This window comes from Seriola dumerili, unplaced genomic scaffold, assembly GCF_002260705.1.
Source record: "Seriola dumerili isolate Sdu_G_001 unplaced genomic scaffold, Sdu_1.0 BDQW01000052.1, whole genome shotgun sequence".
Lineage (NCBI taxonomy): Eukaryota > Metazoa > Chordata > Actinopteri > Carangiformes > Carangidae > Seriola > Seriola dumerili.
Genome location: NW_019174307.1, coordinates 15,468,604 through 15,487,699, shown reverse-complemented (window position 1 = coordinate 15,487,699; position 19,096 = coordinate 15,468,604). Strand labels below are relative to the sequence as shown.

The 19,096-nt window shown below is 39.8% G+C and overlaps 1 protein-coding gene across 1 annotated transcript in view; it reads left to right on the top strand.

The window, feature by feature from the left end:
* Positions 1-376: 376 nt before the first annotated feature.
* mgat4a (mannosyl (alpha-1,3-)-glycoprotein beta-1,4-N-acetylglucosaminyltransferase, isozyme A) overlaps positions 377-19,096 on the top strand; it is a 31,372-nt gene continuing 12,652 nt past the window's right edge. The window contains exons 1-3 of the mRNA XM_022740280.1: positions 377-1,326; positions 13,122-13,289; positions 14,833-14,973. Coding sequence (XP_022596001.1) covers positions 1,233-1,326; positions 13,122-13,289; positions 14,833-14,973 — 403 coding nt within the window. The 5' untranslated portion in view covers positions 377-1,232. The remainder of the gene's footprint in view (positions 1,327-13,121; positions 13,290-14,832; positions 14,974-19,096) is intronic.

Here is a 19,096-nt window from a genome sequence, read left to right as displayed (position 1 = left end):
TATACAGTCTTGCGCCACATTTTCTGTTAGGCTATTTGAAACAGAAAAAACTAAAGCAATTTAATAACAACTTTACATCATATGAGTTCAATATTAATATATAACAATAACAATATATTTAGATATGAAAATAAAGTTCTAAATCCAGATTTTGGTCATTGAGGGTGGGGAATCCGTCTGATAAATTACTGATTAATCAAATTAAGTAGACATTAATTATATGGAGTAAATCTAGGGCTTGTCGGGCCCGGTCCGTTATTCAGCCCTGACTGAATCGACTTTCCAGACTATAATTGCCTTATTTTGAAAGTTGTTACCGGAAGACTTGCTCGTACATGCTGCCATGTGAATGCTACTTAGTTTACAGAAAGCGTTAAATGCAGATTTTTTAAATCAGTTTGTAGCCGTTAGTTCGTTTTCGGATGGGCATTAACTGAAATGGACGGCCTTTAGGCGTGAAATTTTCCCGGACCAACAGCAACAAAAGTCGTGGTCTCCTCTGCTTTTGTTTTGGTAATAAGCAGGTTGACGGACCCCGGCGGTGGTTACCAGCGGAGTTTCAACTTAATGTTAGCTCGGCAGCTAAGTAGCTAACACAGACTGTGTCGCAGTGGTCGCAGTCGACAGGTCGACTGGCTAGCATGGCAGGTAAAACTTAGTGACTAGGTTGAAGATATAAGACGAAGCTCGGGTAGTTAGCAACACGCTGCTTGTATTTTTTATTCATCTGTTGCCAGTCGAAGCGGAATTTGAGGCGTAGCCTTTCGGACCCCGTCAGAGGAAGATCAGCCTATCCCAGAGGATCAGCCGTCACACGCGAAATGCTTTCTACTTGTTAACTTGTAGCCAACGACTGGCTGCGAAAATTACAATGGGTTATATCGGCAGCTAGCCTCTTAACCGACCATGTAAGTCGTTTTGTCACGAAAAGCAGTTGACTCGTGACTGATCGCTCCAGGACGGTACAGGAGGAGCCCTCCGAACAACGACAAGAGCAGACGCACCGACTCTGAGGATACATCCGAGCACCCCCCACCCCTCCTCCCAGTGCAGAGGTCCGTGCTCACAGTCCTGTTAATTGGAGCGTTTTTTTTTTAACCATTTGACGCCCCCATATGCCTGCGCCTACGCCCGTGTCAACATCCTGAAGGCGGAGAGAGACGGAGGGAGGGAGGCGACGGCAGCTCCGGGGTCCCCGACAGTCAGCCGAGGAGAGGCATCGCTGAAATGAGATGAGGCTCAGAAATGGAACTGTGGCCACTGCGATTATTTTCTTCACGTCTTTCCTCAGCCTGTCCTGGTACACAGCGTGGCAGAATGGCAAAGGTAGGTTAAGCACCCCTGTCATAATGGCTACCACACAAATACATGCTGTAATTGGCATTTACAAGAAGCGATTTTAGTAAGGCCTGGTTAACAGATTGGCAGACATCAAGCTGACGTGGGTCCAGAAGAATGTACAGCAGGTGTTACCCGTTCACCTGGAATCCAGGATTCTGTTCAGCAGAATGGTATTTAGGGGCAACGTGTCATACCTCACACAATCGTGGTGTAAAGTACATTATGCAAGGGTTACCTGTTGTAATATTTACCTCATCAACCTCAGTCAGTTAGGGATAATTTAGTATGCCCTCATCAGTTTAAAGCTCTGGCAGCACAGTTTGCAACATCTCTTCATAATAATGTCATTCAATGCCAAAGTCTTTTACCATTACCCATATTTTTTACATGTCCTGTCAAACATGTGGACTCAGGCTCATTACACAAGTGTGTTTGAGTTTCTATTGTATGTAAGTGTTGAGTGTTTACATGCTAGGCGTGACCTAACCTGCGTGGGGAGGGTTATGGGCCTTAGTGACTTATCAACTGGGTGTAAACAATTGCAGCCTTTAGATAAATTCCAGGCCAAGGCCTTCATGTTGTGATTATTGTTGAGGTTGATTAAGTATTTTCCCTCTACATGTCCACTGAGTGCAAGCAGAGATTGGCCCATGGCTTGATAAAAGTGAGTGTGTGATAAGCAAAGGTCAAGTCAAAATGCCCTCTGTTCTGTCTTGTGCACCTGTTGATAGTTCAGTAGGTCTGTAGTCAGAATAGGGATCTTGATAGCAAACCCTTCTGTTCAATTTTACTGGTTAGTAGTTTTCTATAAGTTAGAAACAAGTACCCTTTTTTCTGCACTTCACAGTTGTGTAGGAAAATACACAAATGTGATAGTGTGTGCCCATTTGACATGCATTTTGACCCCGAATTGTGATATATTTAAGGATTTAGAGGACTTTTTGTCCTAATATCCTAAACATCCTATTCAAGGACACTCAGTAGGCCATGTTCACAGCAGAGATGTTGACTTGTCATGTTACTATCAACATTAATGATGGCTTCGTTGTACTGAAGTCTCAGTAAGCCATAATAATGTGACAGTGCACAATACCAGGAGCTGAAGCAAAAATGACATTCAGCCGTCATTCATTTTCTTATTTACACATGTGCTGCTCCTATTTTGACATGTTGAAATTTCTGAATGGCTGAATGTCTAAAAGGCCTATGATCTAAAAGCAAATGGGCTGGCCTGTACAGTGGCAGAGAGAGGTCAACGCAGTTTGTTTCAGTGCAAACTGAAACAAATAGACAAAACACCATAAAAGGAGGAACATTATTTCCTTTGGTCGCATGCTGTCAAATGTGTTGTCAAACATGCTGCAAATACAGTAAGACTGCAAGTCAGTCACTACAACAGAACACAGAACAGAAGCTTCCAGAGTAAAATGCTGGCCATTATTAAATGGCCAACAATTGTAGCCAGTATCTCCAAAAATAAAACTGCAAATGCTGCCTTTTGTGTTGTTAAAGATGCTCTTTTTATAAATTTTTATTTTTATAACATATTGAAAATAGCAAGCCTGTTTGTTTAATCGAGGGTTGATTTTAGTTTAGACTACAAAATGTGACAAATGTTTATGTTCTGGGGGCAAGCCAGGTGTGAGCAGTAATAAAGAGCTCTTTTTGGCCTTATAATGAAAGCTTGAGTATTGATTTATACCATAAACTCTGGGCAACTTTAATTTATGTGAGGGCAAGCAACACAAATAGCTCTCATTCTTTGTGCACATTGCTTGGCTGTTTTGTTTCTTTTTGTGACCGAAATCAAATTTAACACTTAAGTAATCCTAGCTGGGGGAAGGGGGCAAACAAAAGAGATACAGTAGACACTGATCACGTCTTCCAAAGCCCCCAATTCAAATATTATATACTCACATGTACATTTACATGCTTGCAGGAAATGGCTGTGTTACTTAAAGATACCCGAAACTGAATATTTATTAGCGTATCAGTTATATTGTCAGCGCGTATTTCCATATAATAATCCCAGGACACGGTATTGCTTTCAAGTGTGGGCTTTACCTACCTCAACATCACAAGCTTTATTCATGTACCATGTGTTGCGCTGTCTCCCTGCCTCTATGTGTTTGTGCTGTTTCTTGTCTTAACATGAGATGTTTTAATACCATTTTTTCTTTCTTTTTCGTAAACATATGAGCCTCTTTCATGTCCCCTATCATTTCTCCCTGCAGTTACAGATGGCTTCTCCTCTTGATGCTGCCTAGCGTGGGTGTTTAAAATTGACTTGGCCTCCGGCATTGAGTCATTCTAAAAGAGAAAAATATCAGAACCTTTTCTCGTAGTTGTACATGGAAAACATATTTGTATTTATGCTCATGACTGTGTTGTATGATTCAATTATTGTAGCCTATAAAGACACCATTGGTGTTTGTGTCATGGCGTATTGGGGTAGAGAGGTAATCCTGGGCAAAGTTTTTATTTTTGTTTTCTTGCCCAACTCTTTGCTTCCGACAGCCTGTCTTGTTCCTAGTTGCTTGACTGCTGTGAATGAGAGCTGTGCCAGTCAGCTGTCCAAACACTCCATGTTGAATGACTCTCCAGAGTGTGTACTTCTCTGTCAGAGCCTGCCCTATTCCCTAGTGAGAGACTGCACTCTGATATCTCCGTGGTTATGTCTCAAGTAGACCTTAACAATATTGACCAACAGGATAAATATGAATAACAATGTTGGGGCTTTAGATTGGGATGAGACATAAATTTGATGTAGCAATGTAGAGAGATGCTTTCTTTTGCGATTTGTTATCACTACATTGTTGCAGTTTAAGCTTAGCAGAGCATTGTCTCTTGATGATGCCTCATGTTTGTGTTCACCATATAAATGGTAGAAGAGGAACGAAAATGTACGTGTTGTGCACAGTAAAAAAATTATTAGTGGGTAGCAGGGAGAAGCAGATCAGAGAGGCATAGTTTCAATGTCACGTTTCACAGTGAATAGACAAACTTGATAAAGACTGCACAATCTACACAGACACCCTCCCGATGACAAACATGCATTAGCCTCCTTGTTTATTGTCAACCTTATATAAGGAGAAAAGCTCTATACCACCATCACCACATTAAGCTGCTACAAGTTGCTTTCAAAACCTTCCCATGTTTAATGCTAGTGCCTTTCCTCTTCAGGCATAGTTAGTTAAGCCTTTTATTAATTCAGAAAAATCTCACAATGATCAAGATCTCTTACGGATCACCAGATGAGCCACTCTCACAAAACAGTTATCGGACACCAATGAGAACAGTCACAAATATTCTTAATGTATCAGTAAGAAGAATCCAACAGAGGTCTTAGTGTCTCTAACTTCACTTTGGAGTTCATTCCAGTAGTGCTACTGGACTGCACCTTACCACTGGGGAACATTTAAAAGAAACTTTAACTTTGGTTGTTCACTTTGAACTTGACAAAGGATCTTAAGTGTCATGGCAACTTTTTTAAAACCCAGGTATATTGACGTCTCCCAGAAGTGATAACCATCCAACCTTTTCATATAACTCACAGCGGTGAGTGGGATAAATGTCTTGGGTAATGATCATATGGCATTTGCGGTAGATGGCATCCAATGTTTTAAGGATAATGGCAGCAACAGGAACAGTCAGTCTTTGTTCAGTTATAGACATCATGTGTTGCAGATGTTTTACGTGTGACATACTCAGTTTGTATTATGATCGCGCTTTTCTTATGAGCACTATATTAAAACTGTCTTTGATTTCCAGCCTAAGATTGAGACACCTCTAAGGTGCTTATGGTTTCTGAAAGTCAACGGTTACCAAGCACAAAACACTCTTCCCTTATTGCAAATCTGGTCTCTTTCTTGCCTTCCTGAAATGTATGCCTTCCCCTTCCTGTGTTTAAAGGCATGGTTTTCTTCCGTCATCACTTCATTCCAAACACAATGGGCTAAAAATAGCAAAAGTGATTGCAGTGAAGAGGGTAAATAAGCAGGCAGATAAGGAGGGTGTTAGGTCAGATACACGGTTTATTAGTTAAAATGGGAGAGAATATGGCTTGCACATGATTTTTTTTCATTTGTAGTGTGTGTGTGTGTGTGTGTGTGTTTACATTTAGTTTGTGTGCAATGCGAGGTAGGGCAGTCTGCCAGACAAATCCTAAGTGGCCTGGAAGGAAGAAGTGAGTAGAAAGGCCAAATCTTAAAAGACGGAGGATGAGAAGAGCCTGAGGTAGGCTGTATGATGGAGAGAAAGGACGGGAGTGCTGACATGGCGATGAGACAGTGGTTTAAGTTCTTTTTTCTGCATTATGTTTTGTACCCTGCTTAGTCAGACACACACACCCAACTCCAGTTATCTTAAACAGCTGTACTCTGTTTAAACAGGAACAGGCGTCTTCATCTGTTAGTAAGTTAACAATCATCATTGTTTCCCTCCTCGTGCTTCTGCTCACTTCCTTAACCCCACGCTACTATTCATTCATTCATTCATTCATTCATTCATTCATTCATTCTGGACAGAATTCCCAGACAGCTCTCAAATTCTCCTCAGTGTCAGGGAGGAGAGGTGGTGATTGTTGGGCTCTAACCCTGTTCCCTGCTCCTCATTTAATCTGTGGCGTAAGATTGCTGAACAAACTGGGACTTGTCTGTACACTATGTGGCATTGGTTGTGCATACCTACAAGCGATCCTTCAAGCTGAGGTGATGATCTTTTCATTTATAGAAAATTATTACAAATGAAGGGCCTTCACAGATTCACACATTTCTGGGAAATTCCACACACACCTTCACAGATATGAGGACATGACAACGTTTTCATCACCTTGTGGACAAACAGATCTAAAAATTCTAATTTGGGCTTTAGAATTTAGTTTAAGAGCAGATAGATCACAAAACATTGCTTAAAACATTGTAAAGTTTCAGATAATCACATCAGTTATAGTATACGTAATTGTTTATAAATTTATACATTGAAACCAGCACTAACAACCAAACTATCATATATAATTTTTTTTGGAAAATTATGACAGGAAATAGTAAGGACTCTAAATACTAATTATTTTAGTAGTATTTAATATGTTGTCTATTTTCTTGATTAATGTTTTATTTATTTTGCTTATAAAATGACTGGGTGTAAAATACCCATTATAATTTCCCCAGATACCAAGGTGATGTTTTCAGAATGCTTGTTTTTTCCTGACCAAGCTTGAAGATATTGAGTTCAATATAATATTGAAGGGAAAAGCATCAAGTCTTCACAGGTACAAGCTGTAAAATAAAAAATGACTGACAAGTGATTAGACGGTTATCAAAAATGGTTTCAGATTGTGTTCTGTCAGTCAGCTATCATGAAATCAACTTATCCTTTCAGCTCTAAAAATAGTTTTTGTAATGGGCTGAGAGCTCTGAACCCCTCTGGATATCATTAAACAACTGATTGGTGACAACCCTGAAAGTGGAGTTTCCAAAAAAGAGTAATGGCCCTGGCTGATGGCAGCCTCTCTGGAGCCAAGTGAAGCCAGAGGAATGGAAGTAAGCAGAGTAGGGCAATGGCTTCAGTTCATTGCTGTCAGACAGCATGCACAGGAATACACAGCTGCAGGAGCTTATGACTTACAGCACAGTAGAGGAAGAAGAGTGGGTGGAAGGCAGTAGAAACAATGAACCCATAGTGATGTAGCAAAATTAAGACTGGGTTGTTTTTTATACTGTTCCTCTTTTTAACTCCACAACTTTTTCACTGTACTTAAGAAGCAAAGTGAAAAGAAAGTATTGCAAAGAAAATGTCTGACAGACTGGGATAAAGGTGTAGCTTTTCTCTTTCTGCAAACTACAAAAAACTGTCCAGGGAGTATCACTAGCCCGCTCTTGGATCGACTTGCATTTCAGGAAAATACCACCAAAAATCAATACTACTACTCTGAGTGTGTGCAATATTATTTATGTGTATTAGTGTGCTTACTTTTTTCCTGTGTGAAGACAAGTGTTACATGATTTACACCCACTGAGGCTGTTTAACCAAAAAGTTGAACTTGCATTAATTTAATTGATCTTTTCTGCCCAATGAATAGTGAGTGTCACAGTGTATTCTTGTGTATTCTTCTTCATACAACCTGTCTTTTGCATCTGTCTTTTGCCCCCTAAATACCAACATGCTATAACCATTCATGTTTTTGTCCTATTATTTTCAAGTTCATGCTTTGCACCATCTGCCCTACTTAAGAGATAACAGCTTGGTTAAATGGTTTGTGTTGCACACAGCAGCTGCAGTGTGGAATCATGTGGCTAGCAGGTGCACCCCTTGAGGGCTTTATACATGTATAATACATATAGGACTAAGATGCACATGCATGCAAAACATCTCCATGTCTGGCAGGTGGAATCTGTAGCTACAAGTCCATAAGAAAAGGCTCAGTGGTGTGGCATCTTTTCAGCAACTCAAACAAGTTTAAGGACTGTTAAATTTGTTAAAATTGCTGATGTTACAGTATAATGTGAGTAATAGCTGAAATGCTTTTGAGATAAATTGACTTTCTGTCAGTACATGGAGACAGTCTGGTCAGATTCAAATCAATTTAAAAATATTTAGATAAATTGGACTTCTGGCAATGTGCCATGTTTTGTGGTACTGAGGTCCGGACACTTGGCAGGCAGAATTCATAATTTAAAGGAAAACTTTGCTTTCTTGCCCAGAGTTAGATGATACCACTCTCATGTCTGTACAGTAAATATGAAGCTAACGCCAGCAGCTGGCTTACTAAGCGTAGTGCAAAGAGTTGAAACCGTTACCTCAGCTCTGTCCAAGCGTAACAAAATCCACCAACCAGCATCTCTAAAGCTCACTAATTGACACCTTCTATCTTGTGTGTTTAATCTGTATGAAATCGACAAATCGACATGGGAGTTATGTTCCAGACTATTTCTTAGTTTGGACCAGTTGCTCGGCAACAAGCTGAGACTCCAGGATGAACAGAATTTTGTTTGTGCTTGAAAAATCTGATTTGGAAAAACTCAGCAACATATCCTTTTCAGAAACAATGTATCAGTTACTCAGGATAGTTGAACTCAGTTCATAATACAGTGAGACCATTTTCAAGGGAACTATTACTTCTAGAGAAAGTGGTTTTAGTGAAAACACTGCAAGTCAGCCGTAATTTCCTCTGAACACCTGGTGTTGAATCATCTGCAGTTCTAGTAGTACTTAGCTAAGCTTGTATTTCAAGAAAAATTAGTCACCACTTTTTCTCAAAATGGGCATTTAACTGAGTGATTTCCTTGTTTTTGTTGTAGCACTGGAATGAGAAATGGTATCCCTGCTATCTACGGAATTTTATCATAATTCAGGACAAACACCTTGATGAGGTTTGATTCTGTCTTCCGTTTGGAAACTCAATTTTTTGAAATGCATGCTGTAGACCAGGCTGCAGCAAATGAAAGCATGCTGGGAAAGGGAGACTTTGCTCCAAAAAACACATCTGCATATTATGTTGTGCAATTTTCTCACTCATGCAAACACAAACCACACAAGTCCCTCCTCAGCATTCATGATCCTGCAGTCAGCAGCATGTATCAGCAAGGGAGAATGAGGTCAAGGACAAGATCACTGTGAGGGCTTTTGATGAGCTGATGGATTCACTGATAAAACTCTTAACACTCTGGTGAGTTCAAGGTTGGATTTCTCTTAAGTATTCCATCATCCTTGATCATCCTTCTCCTCTTTAACTGTGAAGGTGAGAAGAGGCCAAGACAGGTACTGTGTCTGTCTGTCAGCTTTTTCTCTGACATCCATGGTAGGGCGATATGGCCAAAATCATCTGTCACGGTATATGCAATTTTATATCACAGTAGCTCTATAATATCAAATTACAGTAATCAGTGTTTTCCACTGAATTAATTATTACATAATAGGCTACCATATAAAGTGCTACACTGCAAATATTTTAATTGCTAAGGACTTTGTGACAAATGCATTACTGAACAATACAACTTCACTGCTTCACATTGTGTCAAACAAATAACAATGTGATTATATATTGTGATTGACCAGTGAGCTCTGTCCTGGCACATGCAGGTAGCACGCTCTCATCCGCACCCTGAATGGCAGACACACAGATAGGGCTGGTAAAGAGACAGACGGGGACAGTAAAAACTTAATGGATTTTTTTTCATTGTCCACTGACCCACTGATGGGACGGGATTTCTCCCGGTGCTCCTGATGGCCAGTTCAACTATGACAGACAGGTCCATTGTCAATGTGTTTGAGAGAGAGAGAGAGAGAGAGAGAATGGGGGGGTCTGGACAAATCAATGTGCTGTGTTAGCTCTACCATGAAATAAGATTTTACCTACTTTGAAATTGTCGTAAAAAAAAAATGGAAAATCCATATGCTGAGGGGCCACAACAGATAAATCAATGTATACGGAACACTGCAGTAATTGTTCTGTAAATTCAGTTAAGAAATGGTTTAAAAAAAACCATACCATACAGTCCACACAACAGAACTCTCCTCGCAACCCTTATTTTTGGTTGGTTGGGATGCCTCCTACTCTGTTTTTACAAATGCATTCTCCTCCTCCATTTTTCTTGTCAGTCATTTCTTCTCCGGCAGTTGGCAAACCAGCTTAAAGGTGCATTACAGCCAGCAACTGTTGCCCTCAAGTCACGCGAGAACATGATAAGCAGTCCTGCTGTCCAAATCACGTTACCTTGCGAGGCAGCTGGATTCGCGAGATCCCTGCCTGCTCTGAATTTATACCAGAGGCACTTAGGGATAGGTACCCTGCTACATGTAATGTTAATGTGCCTTCATCCCTGTTTAGGCAATACTTATATCTGGTACAGCTCAACGATATGAAAACAAAAAAAATATTGTGATTATTTTGACAGATATTGCGATTGCGATATGGGTCACGATTTTAGTGGGAACTATGGTATTATTGGACATGTATGTGAATGCAGTGAGATATTTATTTATATAGCAAAGGAATCAAGGATGGCATGTCAAGGCAAAACACCACAGGAGGATGGGGGGCTGTGGGTATATGGAAACCAGGAGAGAGGACAAGCAGACAATAGTGTATGGATGGAAGTGCAGATAGTGTAGAAAGTTCTACATATATAGGATACTAAAGATATTGAAAATGGTATGAAATGAGGAGGGAAGAATGTGACAGTCTTAAGAAAAGAGCAACAAACAAAAGGAAGGAGAGGATTTCAAGCTCAAAGACTGAGCATAGCCACTTAGCCCTTCCCCCACAACTCATGGTTCTAGAGAGCAGAGAAGAATAATGAGATTGAATAGATGCACTCCAGGCCTCAGGTAGGTCTAATTGTTTAATGCATTTGTGTACCCATGCTGTCATGGAGTGGCTGAATACCAACAGAGTAACTTAACCATACAGCCTGTTACTTGCGTTTGATCGTGATTTGTTAAAAGGATTTGTTAAAAAAAACAAACAAAGTATATCAAAAGTGTCATTTACCATACCCAACATACCTGAGCAGATACATTTCCCAATGTATGAAAACATATTTGAATCGGAAACATTAAACCAACTAGAAACCTTTTTGACTTCCTGTTTCTGTTCTGGGGTGCTCTGTGTCTCTTGTTTCTTTGCACGGTAGGATTACCGGCGTGGTTTCATTTCAACAGGCCTGGAGTCCAACAATCAAAAGGACTGATGTGAAGATGAAAGTCTTGTTTTTAGGGTTGAAGCTGCCCTTTTCTTGAGGTTTGGGCCAAATGACAGCATCTGTCTGTGTGTCTTAGAGATCAGCATTCATGAAGAACAACATGGTTCTGTGAAAAAGAGGAGCCAGGGCAGAGTGGATGGACAATAGCTCAGTCAGAGAGAGTGATGGAGAGGAGAAGATAAAGGGAGTCTGGGTTTTGTTGGAGTTGAGGGCTCTCGGAAAGGGCACAATAAATCCACCAGCAGAGGAAGATCAGAGACGGCCAAACCACAACCCCGCCTCTCTCTCTCTCTCTCTCTCTCTCTCTCTCTCTCTCTCTCTCTCTCTCTCTCTCTCTCTCTCTCCTCTCTCTCTCTCTCTCTCTCTCTCTCTCTCTCTTCACCCACACACTCATATATGTACACCTGAAATGGTCTTTCTTTTGTACTCTAACCTCATACATTTTTGGAACAAAATCAAGTCTGTACTGCTAATACTGACACTAAGAGTTGTTTTTTTTTTTTTAGGCTAGTCAACCAATGCCAGACATTTCTTGGTTTTATTTCACTATCATCCCCATTTCCCCAAAAAATAGTAAGTTTAATAAACTTTATTTATGAGGCACTTTTCAAAAAATGCCACAAAACGCAAAGCAATAAAACTACCAGGCAAAGGACCTAAGTAAAAATACTAAAATAGAAAAGAAGCCCAACACAATACTCAAGTAGGATAAGTAGCAATACTGACTCACTGTGTTTATATATAGCTTGTTTGATAACTTCTTTGACCTCAGCCCTTTAACATATCACAGCTACTACTTTCTTTTGAGAATTTCTCAACCTTGACATTCAAAATTCCACTCCAACCACTCAACTTCCTTCTTCCTGGTAAGAGATAACCAAAGACTGGCTTCCTCGAGTCTTTGCAGTAAACCGCTTCTAAACCTCAAAAGTAATTTCCCGTTAAAAACAGGCAGTTGGTATTTCCAATAAATTGCTGCTCCTGACTGCCTTATCATTTATGACTTCATCATCACATGATGCTGCTATAGTTCAGAGGTTTGCTTTAAATCCTTGTACAATCTGAGAAATCCTGGTTAGGGAAATTGAAAAAGTATCTCTCTCCATTCCCTCTGCAGCTTGATTCGAAGTGCTCAACAGATCCAATGTACTTCATTCTAAACTGCTCCAGTAAACCTGTTCAGAACCCATCAGATTAGGGCTGTGTTTACTGGGCAGCCCCCAGGGGTGACTGTAACCACACGAATGGGAGAGCTGAAAAAGAGCACTCACTGCTTAGTCAACACTTAATACACTGACCTACAAAAGTTAAACTCATTAATAATAATAATTTAAAAAAAATGTATCCTCAAGTGTTACCAGTTAAAATGCATAATAAAGCAATTATTAAGGATATTTAGGCCATGGTCCAAGTATAAAATGACTAGCTTTTGGAGTGAATCTGAATCCAGGAGTTAAAAAAAAATATATATATTACTGTTGTGAAATTGGGTGTATTGAAACACATCTCCTTATGAAATACTATGCCTACTTGAATGACACAATCTGGTTACTGGTGTTTTCATCTAGATCAAAATCTCATACTTGAATAAAACATTTCATTCTCTGTGCAAAATGTTGAAGTAAGCACTTTATGAATTATTTCTAGTGAATGTTTCATTGGCATTTTCTTTGATGTAATTGACAGTCTTCTCCTGTAACTGAAGATATTATGGCTTCACATACGGAAGTGGCACTAAAGTGAAATATAAACTGCAATGGGTTGCTTAAATGAGGCAGTGGATTATAAAAACGTCATGTCAGGTGCATTTTGTTACAGCACAATTTCCAAAACCCCAATCACCATAATGGACTTTCATCTTTGCACTCTTCCATGTAATAGACTTTTATTAGTGTTGGATCTGCCTAGTGGGTAGCCCAAGTCTTTAAAAATATTTTTCCTTTGTGACTGAACTCTGCTCTCCTTTGAGCTAAAGGTGTACCTTGTATTATACCATTGTTTTTTTTAATTACTAGAAGTTCATAGAATCCACTTTGTCACCTGCTAATGCACCCTTCTCTGCTTTTATTTCTCTTATAGAGAAGCTGATAGCCTACCAGCGGGAGTTTCATGCCTTGAAAGAGCGCCTTCGTGTGGCAGAGCACAGGACGCTGCAGCGATCGTCTGAGCTCAACACCATTCTTGAGCAGTTCAGACGCGCCATTGCAGAGACTAACAACAGCAAAGATGCTCTCACAAACTTCTCAGGTAACTGACACATACAAACGGATACAAACACTTATTAATTGTATTCAGGATAAAGAGCTATCTCATTTGTAATAAAAATGAATTGAAACAGACTAGGGGTGGGCGATATGACGATATTCGATCGTGAAGGATTACAACGTGAAGACGATCTTTCAAACTGCAGAGATCATGGGATTGTCTAGGGCACATTCTATAAATTGCAGTTCTATGCTGATGCACCGACGCACCAGACGTTTGACGTCGTCAACCTGACCGACCAATCATAGCGAATTACGGGCAATGACGCGCTTTCCTACCCGCCTCCTTATTTGTGTGTGTAGCGGTAGCACATGGAGAGCGATGGCTGAAAACCAAACGGAGTTGGTCGCTAAAAAAAATTCCACCTCCATCATATGGAATTGGTTTGGATTTTCCGCGACTGATCAAGCGCAAGCAAATGTCATTTGCAAAGTTTGCACAGAAACCGTTCGCACGTCGGGTGGTAACACGACGAACCAGAATGTTGTTGTTTACCTTAAACTTTACGTTGTTTGCACTTGCAGGCAAAACTACGACTATTTGAAATAAAATCTGTTAAGAAAGGTTCTTTGGTCTAAATTGTCTGTTTTTCTTTTTCCAATTTAAGATCGTGATAAAATCAAAATCGTGATTTTATTTTAAAAAAATCGTGATATGATATTTTTGCCATATCGCCCACCCCTAAAACAGACTTTCATTTTCAATGTGGCAGGATTCCCCCGGGCCTCCTTTGTAAAACTAGGCTCAGTCAACCCTTAAAACCGCTGAGTGGATTATTAAATCCAGAAGGCTGAAAAGACACCAATCGACTAAAGATTCTTTTCCATTATCGATTAATCTGCTGATCATTTTCTTGATTAATTCATTCATCGTTTTATCTATAAAATGGCAGGAAGTAGTGGAAAATGACTAAAAAGATAAATCGATAATCAAAATTGACTAATTAATGCAGCTCTAAAGCTTATACTGGGTATTGTCTTCCAATTTTAAAGTGAACTTTCCAATTCATATTCAGGTTCATTATCATATTGGCTTTTGTGTACACTGAAAATGATCTGTCATTGGAGTTTTACTTTAATTTTCATTATGGTAGTTATTGTGAATTTTAAAACAGTTTTTTCAGATTCATTTTAATTTTGTCTTGAATCATGCACACAAATAGAAAATGAAAACTCAGTTTGATTAAATGATTTTATCTTATGTTATTAGCTGATGTTGATTTCCTGTTCTGTCCTCTCTGCATAAGGGAAACACAGTATGAGTTTGGTATAAGTTACAAGCATAGTCAGGGGCTGCAGCCACTGAAAATTCTCAGAAAGAACTCTAATTTTCTACTGTGAGTAAGTCAGTGCATCGTGAAATATTTTATTCACTGATTCTGTAGTTATGGCATCACTGTTCTACCAGTGCACTTTAGTGTCAACAGGTGGTGCTTTAAAAAGTCTGCATCGTTTCACTCCTGTCATCATTTGATGAAACTAAGAAGAGGACTCCACTTAACCTGTTTCTCTGTGCCTGTTTTCAGATGAGACACAGAAACTACTGAAGGATCTTGCAAATAGGAAACAGCTCCAGGTGCCAAATATCTATCACCACCTGCCTCACCTTCTCAACAATGAGGGCAGCCTGCATCCTGCCGTGCAGGTTGGTCTTGGCCGCACTGGAGGTGAGAAGCTTATACAGACACTGAAAATTTAGTACGACAGTGACAGTAATGCCCCTGATTGGGAAGACATTTTCCTCAGAATATGTATGCTCATCCTACACAAACACAGTAAAAGCTCCTGAGATCCTCATTACACCCGGGACAGAATCAAGTCTCAACAAGTTTTCAGTTGGTGACTAGTTCACAACAAGTATCCTCTCTGGACTGAGCTTTGGAATAACACTTTTGTGAAGAACATTTGCAGAACTGAAGATAATTATAGTGTATGTAGAGTATAATTCCCTATTTAATTTACAAGTTGTGTATCCTTTTCTCTTAGTTTGGTTTAACAAGGATTTCAATCTTGCTTTCATTTCTTCATGCTTTTCTCTCTTTTGATGAACCTGTAAGGCAGGTTTAGTAAGTGCTAGCCACAAACTGAACATATGATTACAAAATCTAGAGTTTGAGGGCAAAAAAAAAAAAAAACCCAGCAGTATAAATTTCCATTATGTGTAACTTCACAAGAACAGCAACCACATTTTTAAAGTGAAATTTCTCCTTTCAAAGGTCTTGTCTGTCACTAGCCTCCCCTCTCATAGATTATTTCACTCCTGTTTTGTTCTTTTGTAGTAAACCTTATTTTCAGCAACCCTGTTTTTATTTTTAAATTTTTCCTTTCACCACCCAGGCAGCAGCATAAAGCATGTGACCTCTGCTATATCAAGTTTAACCTAAGAGGATTATTTATCTGGCATTGTGAGTGTGATAGGTGAATTGAATTTGGGGCGCAAGGGAAGTGAGTTTAGGGAATGAACATCTCAAATGGTGTTTCCACATTCCTAATGACAGTGACTGAGAGGAGGAACAGAGGCCCTAGACAAATTAGAGGAAAAAAAGGAGGGACAAATTGGGAACAAGCAAGAGTTTCTTGTCCCTGGCCTGCAGGCTGTTTGATCAATGAGTGCAAGGTATTCCCACGAGAAACGAGAAAAATGTGAGGCCTGTTGTTGCCACCTTTCCAAGTCATTGCCAGTCAAGCTTTTAGGACTTTTTAGCTTTCTTTTAGAAATCTTAAAGGAAATGTCTCGTAACTGATAATGAAAAGTTTGTTGCTGCCTACTGCTTTGTTCTCACCCACTTCCCACTGTTAAGCACTGTCAATTGTGTTCAGTGTATGCACAACAAAGCAGGAGGTTACAGCTATCAGGAAGTGGTAGCACAACTGCTGCAGATGCCTTTTGCTCCTCCACCACTTGTGCGTTGCCACATGACATACTTGAGTGGCCACCGGCAACTTTTGCCTCAAGGTGCCAACAGTGACTTTTAATGTTCCCTATTTCTGCTGCTAATAGTTTTTCTTAGTCTACCTCTGTGTTGCTCATTTTTTATTTTCCCTCTTGTTTCTCTGCTGGTCTAAGCATATCTGACATTGGGATATTTATATCTGTGCAAATTAGGACACCATCCCACTTTAAATTGAACAAGTATTATGTGAGAAGGAGTTCAGACAATCTCTGGCCCTGTTCAGAACTGGCATTAACATGCGTCTTGGGTGATCCAATCACAAGTACACAGCTCCAAGTACAGGTGTGAATTCACCCGAGATGCATTGAGGATGTATTTGAGATTCGATCACTCAGTACACTTTTGGAGGTGGTCTGGATCGCATATATCCACATTCTTATAGGAGTGTGAACACGAATGTGTCCTGGGACACTCTGGATGACCACCTACTCAACTGATGTCCTCTGTCACAGAATAATGTTTCTTGCTGGGTGTCATTATGAACCAAAAATATTTTTAGACTTCTCACAGTGTTTCCCACACATTGATGTATTTGTGGTGGCTCGCCACAATATCGACCTTGACCGCCACATATTGATTTTCTATTTATTTTAGACTATTTCAAATGGCTAAAACCTTATTTCATTGCAGAGCTCCTACTCCCATTCTCACTCACACAGAGACATTGACAAACAGGCCTGACTGGTCTGGCTAAAAATAACAACATATTTGATTGATGCAAATAAAAATGATATATGTGTTTATTTGCATATAGAGCAGGGAAGTAAGATCTGACCAAAAATCGTCACTTTAGATGCATGTGGAAACGCATGTTAATGCCAGGTCTGAAAAGGGCCCCTTTCATACCAAAGTCTACAAGAGTATTATTGTACGCAGCCTCGCTAGTTCCAAACTCAAACTACATGGCCTCAAGCAAGTCATCCATCATCTAACTTGTGCCCTTTTGCACAATCTCTACTTTGTTTGTTGCCAAGCAACATCAGTTATACACTAGAATTTGTTTATTCTAACCTTATTCTAGGAGATCTCTTTTCAACCCCTTTTGTCTCTTATTTGAATTTCCTTTACCTGCTGTCTTTGTTGTTTGATTCTTCTGTTGACCTGAGCAGAGTGTGGACCTAGTGTAAACCTCTGTTACGCCACCCATAGGTTTCTGAAGAGTGGTTTTAAAGCACAGAGTGGGCTACTCTGCTGCCTGTCGCCATCTTGGTCGTGCCTGAGTCGGCCTAACTCCCAGCTAATCCAAAATTGGGCAAAGAAGTGGGATGTGTGGAGCTGAGATTTAGGTGTATGCCGGTTTAATAACTGTAAGCATTGTTAGCATCGCTGGGAGTCTTGCTCATAGGCTAACCCAGGCTAATTCATTTGCTGGCTAATTAGCCTATTTATGAGATAAGATAACAACCCAGGTATGGTGAGCATAGACGCTGATACTTGCTAATTCGTGCTAACATACATATATGTACGTATATAACATACGTATGTATAGATTAAAAAAATTTTTTTTTTTAGAAAACTAATTTCAGAATACAGGAGCACAGACTTTCTGTAGAAGTTGCCTGTACATTGAGCAAGAATATGACCCCCTCAACAGCTTCTCACTCAGTGCTGATAATCACACTATCAGTTGTATTCATTATGAGACATGCTTCTGTGTGAGACAGCCAAGTCAATTGACAGTACTATGAACCTAATATTTGCATAATGTGTCGCTTTTTTTCTTCTCTGGTGAACCCATATTACAACTCTTGCATCTGATGTCTTTGCCTGTGCACTTTCAACACATTCTGATAAACAAGATCTAATCTCAAACTAATTACTTTCAAATGCTGTAGTCTTTTAAGACATACACACACACACACACACACACACACACACACACACACACACACACACACACACACACACACACAATGCTAACACAGGGCTGACCTGTGCTAGAACATTTTATATCAAACCTCACCCTACATGCAGCCATTTTTCATTTTTAGCTGCACCACCAAACAAAAGTGAAAGCTTTCAACAAATTTCAAAAACGGCATGCCCTGATTGGCTAGCTGCATTGCTGCAATGCAACACTAAAGGAACAAATAGGACATAGTTCTATTTTCCATCTGTGAGCAGCAATGCATGTCAGAGCAGCTGAACTGTGCAGGGCAAATCTCTGCGTGGTGCATTACGGGTGCAAATGTCTGCATGCAGAGTAATGATCAGACCTAATGCCCACATGCTGTTGACACTGGAATATAATTATCATGTTTGTTGTTTACCCATGCCCAAGAAGTGGGCGGTTTTGGATGCATGTCAGACAGTGTGTGATTAAGTTTATTGAACAAACCAATCAAGATACTATAAATTTATGGTTTGAAAGATGTGACTATTTTACGAAAAGTTATATTCACCCATGATTGTAGGTTTTCCACTGTCAAGCTTGGTTTAAAAGGGATATCACTCATTTGCTCATCCACTCACTTGGGCACACATGCACACAAACACACAAGCACACACAAAGGCACGGTGTTCCTCAGGCTTTGCAAGACCTTGAAAGTTTGAATGCTTTAAAAAGCTTCCGTTTTTGTCATTAGAATATAGCAACCAGATTACTTTGGATGCCTCTCAGCAACATTTTACATTGGAAAACATTGTTGGTATTTACTTTGACACAGAAGCAGTTGTGAAAAGCAATGGTTCTAACATGAGACTCATCGATGCCTAAATTACCCCAAAACTTGACAGTTGTGATTTTCTTAAATTGCACCAAAAAAAAAAATCATCATTTGGTCTTCTTAATCAGGGAATGCAATATCAAAGGCAAACATGCATTTGTGTATTGAGG